Source organism: Oncorhynchus tshawytscha, linkage group LG06 (genome assembly GCF_018296145.1).
Source record: "Oncorhynchus tshawytscha isolate Ot180627B linkage group LG06, Otsh_v2.0, whole genome shotgun sequence".
Lineage (NCBI taxonomy): Eukaryota > Metazoa > Chordata > Actinopteri > Salmoniformes > Salmonidae > Oncorhynchus > Oncorhynchus tshawytscha.
Genome location: NC_056434.1, coordinates 68,127,591 through 68,145,697, shown reverse-complemented (window position 1 = coordinate 68,145,697; position 18,107 = coordinate 68,127,591). Strand labels below are relative to the sequence as shown.

Here is an 18,107-nt window from a genome sequence, read left to right as displayed (position 1 = left end):
ATTTAAACTCAGTTTTTCACAATTCCTGACATTTAATCCTAGTAAAAATTCCGTCTTAGGTCAGTTGGGATAACCACTTCATTTTAAGAATGTGAAATGTCAGAATAATAGTAGAGAGAATTATTTATTTCAGCTTTTATTTCTTTCATCACATTCCCAGTGGGTCAGAAGTTTACATATACTCAATTAGTATTTGGTAGCATTGCCTTTAAATTGTTTAACTTGGGTCAAACGTTTTGGGTAGCCTTCCACAAGCTTCCATCAATAAGTTGGGTGAATTTTGTCCCATTCCTCCTGACAGAGCTGGTGTAACTGAGTCAGGTTTGTAGGCCTCCTTGCACGCACACGCCTTTTCAGTTCTGCCCACAAATTTTCTATAGGATTGAGGTCAGGGCTTTGTGATGGCCTCTCCAATACCTTGACTTTGTTGTCCTTCAGCCATTTTGCCACAACTTTGGAAGTATGCTTGGGGTCATTGTCCATTTGGAAGACCCATTTGGGACCAAGCTTTAACTTCCTGACTGACGTCTTGAGATGTTGCTTCAATATATCCACATAATTTTCCATCCTCATGACGCCATCTATTTTGTGAAGTGCACCAGTCCCTCCTGCAGCAAAGCATCCCCACAACATGATGCCACCCCCGTGCATCATGGTTGGGATGGTGTTCTTCGGCTTGCAAGCATCCCCCTTTTTTCCTCCAAACATAACGATGGTCATTATGGCCAAACAGTTATATTTTTGTTTCATCAGACCAGAGGACATTTCTCCAAATAGTTCGATCTTTGTCCCCATGTGCAGTTGCAAACTGTAGTCTGGCTTTTTTTAAATAGCAGTTTTGGAACAGTGGCGTCTTCCTTGCTGAGAGGCCTTTCAGGTTGTTTCGATATAGGACTCGTTTTATTGTGGATATCGATACTTGTGTACCCGTTTCCTCCAGCATCTTCACAAGGTCCTTTGCTGTTGTTCTGGGATTGAGTTGCACTTTTCGCACCAAAGTACATTCATCTCTAGGAGACAGAATGCGTCTCCTTCCTGAGAGGTGTGACGGCTGCGTGGTCCCATGGTGTTTATACTTGCGTACTATTGTTTGTACAGATGAACGTGGTACCTTCAGGCATTTGGAAATTGCTCCCAAGAATGAACTAGACTGAACTAAATTGCTCCCAAGGATGAACTTGTGGAGGTCTACAATTCTTTTTCTGAGGTCTTGGCTGGTTTCTTTTGATTTCCCCATGATGTCAAGCAAAGAGGCACTGAGTTTGAAGGTAGGCCTTGAAATACATCCACACGTACACCTCCAATTGACTCAAATGATGTCAATTAACCAATCAGAAGCTTCTAAAGCCATGACATCATTTTCTGGAATTGTCCAAGCTGTTTAAAGGCACAGTCAACTTAGTATATGTAAACTTCTGACCCATTGGAATTGAGATTCAGTTCATTATAAGTGAAATAATCTGTCTGTAAACAATTGTTGGAAAAATTACTTGTGTCATGCACAAAGTAGATGTCCTAACCGACTTGCCAAAACTATAGTTTGTTAACAAGAAATTAGTGGAGTGGTTGAAAAACAAGTTTTAATGACTCCAACTTAAGTGTATGTAAACTTCCGACTTCAACTGTAAGTGTAATTTTTAAATTTATTTTTTGCCGTTGCCCCGGTTTCTAAATCAAAACAAATTTCACACATATATTATTTTGTATATGTAAAGGCAAGATTAAATAAAGAATAGTCTGATGGGTCACAATATTAGACTATCACTTGTGAATGATGCCCAGCATAAGAAACTGCCTTGTTTTTTGCAACTTTTTCTAAAGTCGCACACCTCATGTAGCCTAGCCCATAGGCCCATGGGGTGTAGAGCGTAACTAGCATACATAAGCAGTGCGTGAGTTTAAAGTTTCGGGAAGTTCATTTTCACCATAAAAATGCACCTTAATAATAAAAGCATTACATGGATAATTGCATTTGCGGTAAATTTTGATAATGGTGCTAGCATGTGCACATTGTGGCGCTTACGTGAAGAAATAGCCTAATAGTTTATCAACATTTTAAGCTAAACGTTCTTAATCTGTTGCGTCAGACATATTGCGTAAAAAAGTTTCAAGAGCTCAATTGGCAGCTTCATTAAATAGTACCCACAAAACACCAGTCTCAACGTCAACAGTGAAGAGGCAACTCCGGGATGCTGGCCTTCTAGGCAGAGTTGTAGAGAAAAGCCATATCTCAGACTGGTCAATAAAAAGAAAAGATTAAGATGGGCAAAAGAACACAGACACTGGACAGAGGAACTCTGCCTAGAAGGCTAGCATCCCTGAGTTGCCACTTCACTGTTGACATTGTGCCTGTTGTTTTGCGGGTACTATTTAATGAAGCTGCCAGTTGAGGACTTGTGAGGCATCTTTTTCTCAAACTAGACACTAATGTACTTGTCCTCTTGCTCAGTTGTGTACCGGTGCCTCCCACTCCTCTTTCTATTCTGGTTAGAGCCAGTTTTCGCTGTTCTGTGAATGGAGTAGTACACAGCGTTGTACGAGATGTACAATTTCTCGCATGGAACAGCCTTAATTTCTCAGAACAAGAATAGACTGATGAGTTTCAGAAGAAAGTACTTTGTTTCTGGCCATTTTGAGCCTGTAATCGAACCCGCTGATGCTCCAGATACTCAACTAGTCTAAAAAAAGGCCAGTTTCATTTCTTCTTTAATCTGAACAGTTTTCAGCTGTGCTAACAAAATTGCAAAGGGGTTTTCTAATGATCAATTAGTCTTTTAAAATGATAAACTTGGATTAGCTAACACAGCGTGCCATTGGAACACAGGAGTGATGGTTGCTGATAATGTGCCTCTGTACGCCTACGTAGATAATTCATTTATTTATTATTATTATTATTATTTTTTAATCTGCCGTTTCCAGCTACAATAGTCATTTACAACATTAATAATGTCTATAACTGTATTTCTGATCAATTTGATGTTATTTTAAAATGGACCAAAACATTTGCTTTTCTTTCAAAACAAGGACATTTCTACATGACCCCAAACTTTTGAACGGTAGTGTATTTGCTTGACAATCAACGGCTGACAAAATTTTGTGACCGCAACAGCACTATTAATGACAATTCACGACTATAACGTTTTTCTTCAACCACACACCCATTACCACTAGAGGTAACAAAAGGATAGTATTTTTCCTGACAAATAGTTCATGGCTATTATAGAAATCCAATTAATATTATTTTTTGATACTGTAGGGAAGCGTTAGCTAGCCCTAGTCGGCCTTATCTACACCAAAACCAGCTTGTTCTCCATCTTTTTAAATAGTGAGCCAACATGTTTTAAGCACTTATTTCCTTGACTAAATTCCTTTTTCTTATGCTCTCTCATCTCTCTGCAGCGGACATAGTGAGCAATATGTTTGGAACATAAAATAACAATATTGAATTGCAATACATATAGAATTGTGAGAATCGCAATACATATCGTATCGGCACCCAAGTGTCATGATATTGTATCCTGAGGTCCCTCGCAATTCTCTACCCTTATACACAACCTTGGGAAGATCATCAATATAATCAAATAAGAAATAGTAAAGGGATCTTGGTAATTCTGCAGGAATACCCTTGTGCTTTCAGTGAACGGGAACTAAAAAGCCTTTGTCTGAATCAGAGGCTCTGTCTGATCGATGCAGGGGAAAACCTATGTGAGGAGGAAGCCCGCTCCTCCTCCCCTTGCTCTGTTCTCTGCTCAAACGCGCTGATGAGAGGGGACCTTCGGCAGAGCAGCGGGTTATTACAGAGTCACAGGTATTCAGGCTCAAGGATGGCGTGCCCGAATGGGGGGCTGTGATTTTCCACATTAGCTGCTCGCAGGAGGCCCTGACAGCGGAGGGCTAATCTGATCTGAAACCCACTGCACCGAGACCTTGTTTCAAGTGCATTTGGCTCTACCTTTTAAAAACAAAACCCCCAGGATTCAGAGTTTCTATGGGGGCCAGGCTCAGAGAGACATGGTATCTAGACCAGGGAGGAAGTAGGGATCCTGAAGCGAGGCCTGTGTTTTTGCAACAACAAACAAGGTGTCTTTGAGTGAAATGTCAGGCAGGCTAGCTTTCCCAGTGGCTGTTTTGAGATGAAGAGGTGAATGGGGAGGGGGTAGAACTGGCGACGCTGCCAGGCTGAGTGTTGCAGAGAGCGGCAAGCTGATGGAGGAGGAGAGGGGTAGAGGCCGAGAGAAGCAGGCAGAGTGCATTTAGAAAAGCAACAAGAACAAAAAACAAAACAAAAAATCACTGGTGCAGGGGAGTGAGGTAGAAACAAGGCGTGTTTTTAACAAGGTGCGAGAAGACAAGTAACGGTTAAGAGGATGTGGACAAGCTGTAGGTAGGTAGTGTGTGTATGTACGTATGAGGGAGCATGTGTGTTTGAGAGTGCCTGACCCCTGTCTTAGCAGCGTCAGCCACGAGTAGCAATATCAAGGGTTGTCATGCCGAGCGGCACTCCGGCGGTGCGTATATTTTCATGTGAACATTCAGACCCAACATTTTAGTGCACTTCCCAGAGAAGGGGAAATCTGGAGGGAGTAGCTATTAATGTCTATTAAGATAGCATGACGCAATCGCACCTGGTGAAAGAATGATAATGCACAGTCTATAGCGATAGGACAGGGGAAACCTGAAATGAGGGGGCAATATTCCAGTTGAGTCCCTAGACATCCACCAGTCTGTCAACTTGTGGCCTTTTCTCATTGTGCTACTAAGGAAATAGTTTGTAGTGTTCTTTGCAGAACCTTAACAGATGAGGGTTTTGACATTTATGAATGAGACTGCCTTTAAATCAGAAAATGGGTCAAGGCCATTTATTAAATGTCATTGGAAAATGAGTAAGACTTTCTGTGACAGCCGTTGCTGAATGACCACTGGAATGCGAAAGCATAGGCTATCAACACCATATGCAGAGTCCCAAGATACCAAGCCCGTTTCCCCAAGTCATGCGGGTTTAATGCCCCAAGCAGCATCCATTTGACTGGAACAGTACTGTAACACCCTGTTCACTTTAACAAGCATCTCAATTGGAAAGCATTCAAATCGTCATCTGGCCATTCCCTGAGGCCATCTCTGTATCAGACAGATTGGGTCTCTAGTAAAGCACTTTCACATAAAGTGCCGTGAAAAAGTATTTGCCCGCTTTCAGATTCTCGATTTTTGACAATGAATGTTATCAGATCTTCAACCAAAACCTATTCTATTATTAGATAAAGGCAACCTGAGTGAACAAATAACAAAAATGTCATCATTCTTTAATTTATTTAAAAGGCAATGTTATGCAACACCCAATGCCCCTGTGTGAAAAAGTAATTGCCCTCAATAACTGGTTGTGCCACCTTTGGCTGGCTGTAACCAAATACTTCCTGTAGTTGTTGATCTGTCTCACATCGCTGTGGAGGAATTTTTGTCAACTCTTCCATGCAGAACTGCTTTAACTCAGCGACATTCTTGGTTTTTCGAACATGAACAGCTCGTTTCAGGTCCAGTCACAACACCTCAAATCAGGTTTACATCTGGACTTCCAAAACGTCAAATTTGTTGCTTTTCAGCCATTCTGATATAGACTTGCTTATATGTTTTGGATAATTGTCTTGCTGCATGACCCAGCTGCACTTCAGCTTCAGCTCACAGACAGATGGCCTGACATTCTCCTGTATAATTCTGATACAGAGCACAATTCATGGTTCCTTCTATAATGGCAAGTTGCCCAGGTCCTGAGGCAGCAAAGCATCTCCAAACCATCCCACTACCACCACCATGCTTGACCATTGGTAGAAGGTTCTTACTGTGGAATACAGTGTTTGGGTTTCACCAGACGTAACAGGACGCATGTCTTCCAAATCCCAAACATTCTACTTCTGACTCATCTGTCCACAGAACATTCTTCCAGGAGTCTTGACGACCATCCAGGTGCTTGCAGGTGGATCATGCAGCAAGACAATGATCCAAAACACACAAGCAAATCTACACCAGAGTGGCTGAAAAGCAACAAATGTAAAGTTTTGAAATGGCCTAGTCAAAGTCCAGTCCTAAAACCGATTGAGATGTGGCAGGACCTGAAATGAGCAATTCATGCTTGAAAACCCACATGCTGCTGAGTTAAAGCAGTTCTGCATGCAAGAGTGGGCCAAAATTCTTCCTCTGCGATGTGAGAGACTGATCAACACCTACAGGAAGTGTTTGGCTGCAGTCATTGCAACTAAAGGAGGCACAACCAGTTATTGAGTGAGAGGGCAACTACTTTTTCACACAGGGGCATTGGGTGTTGCAAAACTTTGTTTATTCAATAAATGAAATAAGTATCAGATTTCGGTGGTATTTGTACACTCATATTCCCTTTATCTAATGTTAGGTTTAGGTTGAAAATCTGATCACATTGTGTCAAAAAATATGCTAAAATGGAGATTCTGAAAGGGAGCCAATACGTTCTCATTGCACAATATACATTGAATACCATTGAAATGATATCACTTACATAGATGAATACCTAAAATGTGAATCATAAAATGTGGGTTGGTTACTCCATGTATAACATTGTCATGAGGGAATTAGATGGGTGGACTGAGCATTAAAAAAATCATAGTGGATCCATAGATGAATATCTGTACCTTCATGATGTCCAGCCGCTCTTCGTCGCAGCGAACAAAGACGCTGGAGGAGGAGGAGAGGGGCAGCGAGGTGGAGAGCGTGACGGCCTCCTGTGCCAGGCGGCGGGCGCGGGCAGCGCTGTTGGCATCGCTGGCGTTCTTCACCTGAGACATGTAGTGGTAGTTCACCTTGAACACCAGCTTCCCGTCATCGTCCTCTGTGACCATCTCAAAGGTGTCTGCCAGGGAAAGATATCACACGGTTATTAATGTCAATACCTACTGGGAATGCTGGAGAAGGTTTAAACACTTTCAAATGATTCATCCCACACCAAAGAACAAGGCATGACACAAACATCCTCCCAGCAAATCTGGCAATAAGTCTCTATTCAGTTATGACATGGCCCCATCTCTTGTCCTTCCATACTGACGACACCGGCCACACACGTGCATGTTGATTTTGTCCATCCACACTAGACGCAATCATGATACACAGGTTAAAATAACAAAACCAACTGTGAACACACTATATTAAAGGTCGAAACATACAAGAAACATTCACGGACATTTAGCTTGCTAGTTGTTGACAGCTAGTTTGTCCTGGGACATGAACATTTGTTGTTATTTTATCTGACATGCATATGGTCCTGTTCTTTAGCTGCTTCATGGCAGTATTTCGACCTGGAGTCGTACAAAATCGTATGTTTCTCTACTCCAACAATTAATCCACAGATAAAAAGGGAAACCTAGTTAAGGTTTTTAGTTAGTTATCTTTAATTAAATCTCGCCTCATTTGTCTTCCAAGCATCCACGTGGGTTTGTATCTTCCTGATCTTCAATAAGGAGGGGACATGCAGCGCCTCAAATAGAACCAAGATCTATTCGAGGGCTTAGCTACGCAGACGCTCGTTCGGACGAGTGGTGTGGGAGAAACTATCGAATAACAAGTATGTGTACATTTATTTTGCAACGCTCACAGACGCAACGTGGCCAGTGATGTTTGCATGTTAATCATATTGCACACCGGGGTTCCTGCCTTGTTGCCTTGGTGTCTCCGTCGCTCTTTTGTACTGGGACCAGAGCAAACCTGTTTACATTCATGTCACTTGCATTTACTTTCGACGTCTGCCACTCGCAAAAATCAATTGTGGCACAACAGAAGTCCCGTAATCAATCATGGCGTGGCAGGATGAGAAGCGACAGACAGAAAAGCCCTTCCTCCCAGCAGACAGGCGGCAGGATTACGTTATGTATCATTTCAGAGAAGGGTAGGGGGTTTGAGGGGGGGCTGTGCTGCTGCTGTGCTCTGGGCACTATGTGCATTGAGGAGGAACCAATCAACAGACAGGCAAGGAGAGAAGAGACAGGCCCTGCCAATAGTATGTCTAAGCATTCTCCTGTCTTAAGAGAAACAAAACACGTTTCCAACATATCTACCAAACCACACCCGGCACCACAAGTTCAATACAAACACAGAAAAACACACAAACTTAAAGCACTCACCAAACTGGAGCTTCTTCATGATGGCCACGTACTTCTCCTCGAGTGAGCGTAGGATTGACATGGGTTTGGGTCTGGTTGTTGCCTTCTTCGAGGACTCAGCCAACTTCCTCTCTGATGGAGGGAGAAATAAAAAATGAAAGTGTTACCATGGCAGGTTCAACGTTATCCCTGTTTGAGAGCCAGGCTTACCGCTATTTGGCACAACCACCATCATCTCAGCAGGCTGCTGGCCCAGACCGATGATATATATGTACACACACTAGATGACTGACAAGGTTTAATGTCCACCACTTCTAGAAGATATTAATGTCTACATTTGTTTTGCCATGTTAATTCTATTATTGCAGACACCTTAATTAATGCATACTTGTAAATTATATTATGTAATGTTGTATTCGGTGCATGTGACGAATACAATTATTTCTTGAAAATTCCTATGTCACTGTACCCTATACAACAACAAAAATACTTATATGTAATTTAGTCAATGAAACATTTCATTGAAACAATGTAGACTTTTATTAACTCCTATGGAGGGGAGTTGATATACAGGGGAGTGCCAATATGGCCGACCGGTGGCTTCAAAGCCTCTCACTGGACAATTACATAGCATCAGCAATCCAGGGTTGATATACATCATTGGCCCAGAACTACAATCTTTACATGAATCTACTGACAAACAAACAATCCACATTGTGATAAGGTACTGCCGAGGTCACCACTTCCTTGATATAACTACCTCACCCACTCCGACAAATAATAGATTCATATCAAAAACACAAATTCAAGCCATATTCTTCTTCGCTTCAACAAGATTATCTCCGAATATCGCAGGTAACAGCAGGGTTTGTCACACCCCCTTATTCGCCCCACCCATTTCCACCTTCATATTGATGAATGAATCTGCCATCATTTGGAAATACTAACATGGAATTTCCACCAGTTTCTTCAAAGTCTAGAGTCTCATCAACAGCTTAACCATGTCCAAGACAAATGATAATGGAAACGCCCACCAATTGTCTCACCGATAAAACATAGTGGAGCGATGGGCTAGAGAGCAGTTAACGCATCAACATAATTAACTGTCTGCATATAGCATATTTATAGCACCCCAGCCCCACTCTCACTTTCTGCTTTAGATACCGCTACCTGGACAGATGTGACCCCCCATTAAATTACTGGTGCATTTAACTGGCCTATTACAACCAAACTTAGGATGCCAGAGGGGTGTAAAAAAAAGAGGGCTGTCGATACCGTCATTTACTTTGTTCTATTGGCACGTTAGTGTTGGATATCGATACTTCGATAGACCGTTTCCCAGTCTCACCAGCCAATACTAGGCTGTAGGAACAGAGCGCTGACCAATGTCCGCCTCCTCGTTAACCTGTCTATGGGCATTTTTTAAAAGACTAAATGACTCATTAAGCATTTACACATCAGTCCAGCCTTCCCCTATACCTCCCATTCCCTTGTGGTACATGAATCCAGTGGCCGTTATCATATGGACTTATTTAGGTAAAGTGACGGCAGAACTGATCGGCAACTGGGCATCTCACCCCCACAATGCTCACTTACAGCGCCATTGATTCAGCTGATTACAGGAGAGCCACTGGGAGATAGGCAATCAAATTAATAATATGCGCCACACAGTTGGGGGGGGGGTTACTGCACATCAACGGGTTGCTTTCTTTAGCAACGGTGAGTAAAGGCTGGCAGGAGTCCCCTGACAGCAGGTTTTAGAAGCCGAGGCCTCAGATCTCCACTACCCATTCCTCCTGTCCTTCTGCGCTACGGGGCTCTGGGGAGGATTCTGTGTCTCCCTGCACTGTAGGGACACTGACAGCTACGCTGCATGGGGACTGTAGGACAACAGGTACCCACAAAAGAACATACATAGGGCTTTGATACTAAATTGAAACCCTTTTAGAGAGAGATGTGAGAGGCATGGAGTAACTTTTAACCTGTCACTTAGGGCAGTGGTTCCCAACCTTTGTGCCACGTTCCTTGAGGAACTATTAAGAGGACTGCGAAACTACTCCTATTCTTAATTCATTTCTTTAACACTCACTTAGAAACGTGACCATTTTGATTTGGGAGCACTAGTGTCGGTCAGATAACACATGAAATGGAACGTGGCTACGATCTGTATCGTAGTTTCAGGTCCAGTGCGCTCAGGCTGTTAGATTATTTATCATCTGAGGGGTGCACATCACGAGCAAAGTCATTGTATAATTTGACTTGGTCTGTGAAAATCATTAGCACCGGTAAGTCAGAGCTTAGCCAAAGTCATTGATTTATTATGTCTTTGGGCTTTACTATACCACAGCCTCTGCCATAGAAACAAACATTTTATTTTAGGTGTGCCGAAGAATTGTATCCCTGCTACTTGAAAAAAAGGTTGGGAACCACCGTCTTAGAGAATTGGGGCGGCGATGGGGAGTTGGATACAGGGTGATCAGGCCTAAAACAGGCCATTTTTTCATTAATTAAGACCAAAGACCAAAGACTTAAAGGGCTCTAGTCAAACACAGCCCAGGAAATTTGTACTTGTGGTAGCTAAAATTAGAGACCCATTTTCTCAGCCTTGTCCCAAGAACACACAGGACAAAAGAGTGCGGTAGCGAGAGAAAAATAGAGAGTAGGAAGACAGTTGAGACCTGCTGAAATCAGAAATAATTCAGTGAAACAGACAGCCTTTAAAAAAAGACACTGGTTAACATTTTACTGTGTCACGTATTACAATAAATGTGCGTAGAAATCCAAGGAGTGTCCAGACTAATATCCCCTCTGCTCTGCAGGTTTGGCCCTTGCCCAGAGAGACAGTGAGTGAGGTGTGTGTGTGGCTTACCCTGGTTGGCCTGCCGTAGGCTGGTGGTGGCAGCATAGACAATCTCGGCCGTCCTCTGGATGTCAGGCACCAGCAGGGTCAGGCCCTCAGGTTCTGGGTCTGAGCTATCAGGCTTCACCACACCTTTCGCCTTGTCTTTCTTTGACCTGGAGAACAGAACAAAGGGAGAGAGTTCAGTAATCATATTCCTCTCAAAAATTCTGCATTGACATATATTGCTAGTTGTCTTGGGGAAGGAAATCTGGGGCGATTATATTACTGATGGGAATAGAAATATTCATCGCTCTACTGTGCAACAATTACACGTCGGGCATTTTCTGGTTGGAGAGTTTCTGTGTCCATCTGAAAAGGAGCATTTTGCCCAGTGAGCCACAATCCTGGAGCAAAATTGATAATCCCATTCCCAGCACCATCCAGGCATGTCACTAGCAATTCCCATTGTGCTCCCGAGCTCTGCCATTCCCTGCCTCCTACACGCACGGAGTGAAACTGCATTTTTCATGCTCTGTTAAAGGGGTGTGCGTACGAGGGTGAAACCTCAAAATCACGATGAAGAAAAATCGGACCCAATGTTCAGACAGACAGAACGAAGGGGCAAGGCTACTGTTCTCCTCCTTCCACCTACTATGAATAATTTAAACCAGCTTTGTGAAGCCTTGCAGCATAAATAACTTGGTCCTCACAACTAGATAAGCAGAGAGACCAATTTCTATGGAGGTTTGTATCGGAACTAAACTGCACATTGAAAAAACCTCCCTGCTTTCGTCCCAGGTAAAATAGGTATCTGCTTCAAAACTCCTGTGTTAAGTGGAAAACACAGAGGAGGCTGAAATACACAAGGGATGTATAGACAGTCCTTTAACCTTGTGCTTATACGCTGTGGGATCTGAGAGAAGAATGGATTCCATGTCCCTGCTGGGGTGGTGGTGGTGGGGTCGCTGATAAAGCCACTTTCCGCATGACCTTTTGTGAAGTTGAACGGCGGCCAAGTTCTCTCTGCTCTCTCGCCCCAGAATCCTCTGCTCCACCGAGGACAGTTAGCGAAGGTCTTCTGTCACCAACCCCCCCCCACTCCTCTCTCCACCCCTGCCACTACCCGTCCTCATCGGCCAGGCAGCTACACAGGCTGGGCACAGATTGGGAGAGACCGTTGAATAAGATGCCGATAATATTCTGCCGTGGCTGCCCAGCCGCCCCGAGGCCCTGCTTTCATTAGACTCTCTCTGTGTGTCTGGACACCAGCGCTCAGAGCCCAACCTGATGTGATGGCTGCAGATATGATGCTTATGAACCAGTTACCGCTAAGGCCTGTGAGTTGATAGCAGGGCAGTTTCCTTCCCCCCCCCCTCCCGGGTAGAGAAACAACTTAACGCTGGACCATCCTCAGACTGTAATCCTAACTGTGTTGCTGATAAGCAGAAGGGGTACAGACCACCAGGTAGGTCTGTCAGTCTCCCAGGGCCGATGGGCTATTCCCCTGTACATTTCAAAAGCAATGTCATGGGTCCTAGCATGTTTGTTGGTGGAGCATCTAAGAGGGATGGGCTGTGCCTTCTAAAAATAACTCACTTGGCTGAAGCCTTAAATTAACAGGGAGGAGGGAGGGAGAAAAATATGCAAGTCTGGGAATCGTACATGAGATGGAACTGTTTGATACCTGTCAATATCTAACCAGACACAATTGAAATATTGACGGGGTTGGGTTCCCATGGAATGTTGATGATGCCGTGGGCTGGGCGGATGTACGTAGGGTTCTGACCTGGTAGAGAGAGGTAAAGAGTGCCTTTGCTTCTCTTGAGGTGTCCCTGCTACTGTCGTTGCGTCAAGCCCAGAGTCAGCACTGGGCTGGCTGTAGTGATGTGCAGTTTGCAAACTACTCTATTTACAGACATGAGCCATTAATCTTTTATTTGGGGGGGGTTGTTTGACCTGCTGGCCTCAATGAAATCTTCAGCAGGATTAATAATCTCTCCTCTGACTCACAGGCTCTGGAGAAGTGCTGCGACCATCAACCGTCTATCAGGTGCACGCAGGCAGCATAGAGAAGAAAAAGACAGTAATAATTGATCGAATGAATGCAATTCATTGATTATTGAATGTTATCGGTGGACAGAGCTTTGAAGAACCAAAACATAGCAGACAGCCTGCCTCTGCTCAACAACACTCGAAACCGTGAATGAATCGTTTGGGGGGTTGCTGCCTTCCGTAAACAATAGGTGCTTATTTCCCTCACGGCAGTCAAGTCATTCCGCCAAGAGTTGTTCACAATCTAGTCCCGTTGCGGCCACAACCAGAACTAACTTCAAAGGTATACATAAATCATTATGTTTGTATGCCTAGCAATCACAAAGCGTACATTGTTTGAAGCACACTTTCATAAGTCCCATGAATAACAGCTCCAATAAGCCACCTATGGTAAATGAGAATCATGACTTGAGTTTTCAGTTCATTGTTCGCCGGTAAGGGGTCCTGCCTCCTGTGTGCTAATGGGCATGACAAATCAAATGAACAAAATGAGTAGAATAATCTTAGTCCTTTTGACTGAATGAGTTGAAAAGATCTGAGTCAGTAAAAAAAGCTGAACTTCCCATCACTAGCTGGTTGGGGTGACGTATGGGAGGGAATCGGGATAACATGGGCTTCCTGCACACTGTGGGATTGTGATTACAAAGGGTGGTCACAGACCCACAGGTCAGGTCTACATTGCACTAGCACTGATCACTCACTGTCTACGGAGATGGACCTCAAACCCTCTCCCCTTGTTCAGTTGAAACTCATGCACAGCTGAAACCATCAATTTACATTGATTAAATGGGAAATGAGACTTAATTAGCTTGTTCTGTATATTCTTACTCTGTCCGTCTAAGTCCCCACCTGAGGCGGTTGGTGTAGGTGTCCACGCAGGTTTTCATCTTGGCCAGCAGCATGCCCACAGACGTCTGTCCCTCGGAGCGCTCCTCCTCCTCTTCCTCCTGGCTGGGGTCTCCTGACAGGGGCAGCAGCAGGGGAACCAGGGCCGTGGAGGTGGAGATGGCCCTCAGCAGCTCCAGCAGCGCCCGGTACAGGGGCACATGACGTGCCATGTCCAGTACTGAGGGAGAAGAGAACACAGAAACGAGGGGTTAGGAAGGTAACTCAGGTTACGCATAAGAAAGAGCCTACAGAGAACTGGTAATAGTGTTTCGGGATCAATCAAAAACTGAATAAAAACAGACATAATTTAGACACCTCTCCTGCTATCAAACTACGCACTGCTGTAAAAAGAAAGATTGACTGACGCATCTGAAGACACACTTGAGGTTAAGAAATCAAAATTTGATTTCCAAGATGAAAAATTCATTCAATATATGATTACATGCGAGGACAACATAACGAAAGTATCAGTCTCATGGCCTTGAGTGAACCCCTGTGTGTGTGTGTGTTTACAGGATAGATGGGTGCAAGTTAGAGAACTCCAGATTGCTCAGAGATTGCAGTTGGAGAGTGGAGAGGAGCAGCAGGACTAGAAATGGATCGCAGTGAGTAGCAAGCTGGTGAAAGGGGATTTTAAAGATTATTACATTTCCAGGAATGTACAAATGACAAACGACATGCACGCACAAGGAACAGCCCTGAGGCGGCCAAAACCAAGTCCAGAACTCAATTTAGACTCTTCACAAACAAATGTGCGCCTGACTTCCCCCAATATCACCTCGTGTCCCTGAACGCAACTCAAACAGCCTTGTGTTCCAGGCCCTGAAATTAAGCCGAGCCAGCTAGTCAGGAGGGCAGGCAACATTGGAAGCAAATCTAAAAAGGAAAGCCTGGGGCCTAGCAACCCCTCACTTTGCCCAGATACAGGATTGCATCAAATAAGAAATAATTAAAATAATGAATCTCAGGGTGTCATTTTGTATAATGAGTCAGGCAGCGTGATAGATTTTTCTGGACACTAATGTATTTGTCCTCTTGCTCAGTTGTGCACCGGGGCCTCCCACTCCTCTTTCTATTCTGGTTAGAGCCAGTTCGCACTGTTCTGTGAAGGGAGTAGGACACAGCGATGTACGAGATTGGCAATTCTTGGCAATTTCTCGCATGGAATAGCCTTCATTTCTCAGAACAAGAATAGACAGACAAGTTTCAGAAGAAAGTTATTTGTTTCTGGCCATTTTGAGCCTGTAATCTAACCCACACTTGCTGATGCTCCAGATACTGAACTTGTCTAAAGGCCAGTTTTATTGCTTCTTTACTCAGAAGCACAGCTGAACCAAGATCACGTCCATCATTGTCAAAACATACCCAGTCTGTGTGTAAAGAGATTGCCGGTGACCATACAGGAATGACCATTTGAGGATGTGAAGGTATGTGTGTGGGGCACTGTTTACGTGAGCGCACCCGTGTGCTTGTGCCAGCCTCAAATGGAGCAGGACGGCCCTAACTTTGGCTCCCAGGCTGCTTTACATTTATATTGGAATTCCCGGCCCCAACGTCCCTGTCCCAGTATTTGAACGTTGACCTCTCTCCGCTTTAATCTGCGCCTCAATCCTTTCCACTGTCTGTGGACGGCGAAGCACAGAATCCAATCCCCCTGAATACATTTACGCAATTACCGCTAGGCTCAGCTAACTGATATGATTGATGTGGGAGATGTCGCTATCCGTCTGATGTTGCCCAGTGATATGTGTGTGTTGCCCCTAAACTTCTCTTCCTCAATGTCAACCTTTCCCCCCCCATTCTCCTAGTACTCTCATGGTCAAGTCCGTCCCCCGTTCACCATCATTTCATTTGTAATAACTGAGTTACAACCAACAAAATAGACTTCTCTGCACGAGGAAAGACAGATAGAATTTTTCAATGGGTGATAGATAAGGTTTGGAAATCAAACCACAGCAGTAATGCTGCAGAAACAAAAATGGGTCTTATGTGACCTTCATTCTCTTAAGGCAAAACATCATTATGTCAGATGACAAAGGTTAACATAAAAAATCCCAATTGGAGGGCCACCTTCCCTGACTTTAAATTGGCAATCAAATGTGCATTTGTTTACAAATTTGACTGCCCTGGCAGTAATTTCATTCACATTCCCACCTTCTCTGATTCTGACAGGGCCAATAGATGAATGCACTAACAGGATAAATAACAGACTAAGGTTAATAGCAATAGTTTGAGAGACCCACAGAAATGGAACTACAGTAAACTGGACATCAATCTTGACCACGGCTTGTTTTTGGAGACTGCTGGAGCAGATAGCTTTGAGTAGGTGTGATTTAAGGTCCTCCTTGGGGGCTGTATAGCTGGGTGCTTAGTATAGAGAGCAGACGCGTTAGGTGATTCAAAGTTAATGCCCCACCTGAGCAGCTCCGTTGATGACTCATCCCCTGCATTGGCTCCTTAAAATAAAAGGCCCTTCAACTAGGCTTAATGCCTCCCCGTCCACTGTCACTTAATACATAGATGTGTAAAGCCATTTGAATTCAGTCACTTATTTACAGCATCCCTTTTGATTTAAACAAAACTTTCCATAAATATTTGCCCATGGAAGTGGTCAAAAACGAACTGACTTTTTGGACCCGACTGCTCAAAGTTGACCCATTTTGCATAACCCACCGTACCATGAGAGATCAATGTCTTCGTCACTGGAAAATATATAGTTTGATATCATTGAAAATTGTACAAACAGTGTTGTCAAACTATTTTATTATTTCTTTAAAAAAAAAGTTTTTAAAAAATGTCATTTTTAAACCTTTAATGTCAATGCTCTAAAAACACGTAAACTCTATATTCATATATGTTGTAGCTTAGAGCCCATTTCACATCCGAGGTTTTTGTGTTGTACCTGGCATTGGTTGAGACATGCTCTTAAATACAGGGTGGGTGTACTTTCAATCATAGAAATATAATTAATAGAATGGACCTATCCCTTCAGATCACTGCAATAAAGCTGGTATGCCATTGAAATGACTTTTTTTTTTTTACTGTAATTAGTAACAAGATGACTACCAGTTCCCCCACCGTTGAACGTCAACTTAAATGAATGGTCATGTATATTCTATTGTCTACTTCTATGATTTCAATACGTTTCCTATGGTTGATTGACAGCATAATTTAAAACAGATATTCCCATTCAAGTCAACATTCTCTGATGTGTGGACTCCAATCTTTGCGGTTCCATTTGAAAGTAGAAATTTCAATTTATTCCCATTTTAGTTCATTTATCAGCCGACCCTGTATTCAAGAGCATGTTGAGCATGTTGTCTCTCAACCAATAGGGGTCACAACACAAAAAAATTACATGTAAAATAGGGTCTAAGCTACAACGTGTGAATATGTTGTAGCTTAATATGGGATAAACTTCTAAAAGGATCACTCACCTAAAAAGGAACAAACAGAAAATGGGATAAAACTGCAGTTCCTCACTCTCTTCTCTGTATACATCAATGACGTCGCTCTTGCTGCTGGTGATTCTCTGATCCACCTCTACGCAGACAACACCATTCTGTATACTTCTGGCCCTTCTTCAGACAGTGTTAACTAACCTCCAGACAAGCTTCAATAACATACAACTCTCCTTCCGTGGCCTCTATCTGCTCTTAAATGCATGGCTTCAACCGATTGCTGCCCGCACCCGCCTGCCCATCTAGCATCACTACTCTGGACGGTTCTGACTGAGAATATGTGGACAACTACAAATACCTAGGTGTCTGGCTAGACTGTAAACTCTCCTTCCAGACTCACATTAAGCATCTCCAATCCAAAATTAAATCTAGAATCGGCTTCCTATTTCGCAACAAAACCTCCTTCACTCGTGCTGCCAAACATACCCTCGTAAAACTGACTATCCTACCGATCCTTGACTTCGGCAATGTCATTTACAAAATAGCCTCCAACACTCTACTCAACAAATTGGATGCAGTATATTTCACTGGTCATCCCCAAAGCCAACTCCTCCTTTGACCACCTTTCCTTACAGTTCTCTGCTGCCAATGACTGGAACGAATTGCAAAAATCGCTGAAGCTGGAGACTCATTACTCCCTCACTAACTTTAAGCACCAGCTGTCAGAGAAGCTTACCGATCATTGCACCTGTACACAGCCCATTTGTAAATAGCCCACCCAACTACCTCGTCCCCATGTTATTTTTT

General features: G+C 43.5%; 1 protein-coding gene across 18 annotated transcripts in view; it reads right to left on the bottom strand.

Moving 5' to 3' along the window:
• Window positions 1-18,107, bottom strand: part of birc6 (baculoviral IAP repeat containing 6) — a 154,181-nt gene that overhangs the window by 25,419 nt on the left and 110,655 nt on the right. For 14 of the 18 annotated variants that reach the window (XM_024424743.2, XM_042323545.1, XM_042323544.1 and 11 more), the window contains 4 exons: window positions 13,840-14,077; window positions 10,987-11,132; window positions 8,139-8,249; window positions 6,657-6,874 (listed from right to left, as the gene is read on the bottom strand). In XM_024424743.2, the coding sequence (XP_024280511.1) occupies window positions 6,657-6,874; window positions 8,139-8,249; window positions 10,987-11,132; window positions 13,840-14,077 (713 nt within the window). The remainder of the gene's footprint in view (window positions 1-6,656; window positions 6,875-8,138; window positions 8,250-10,986; window positions 11,133-13,839; window positions 14,078-18,107) is intronic. The other 4 variants (XM_024424742.2, XM_024424747.2, XM_024424748.2 and 1 more) reach the window with 1 other exon arrangement.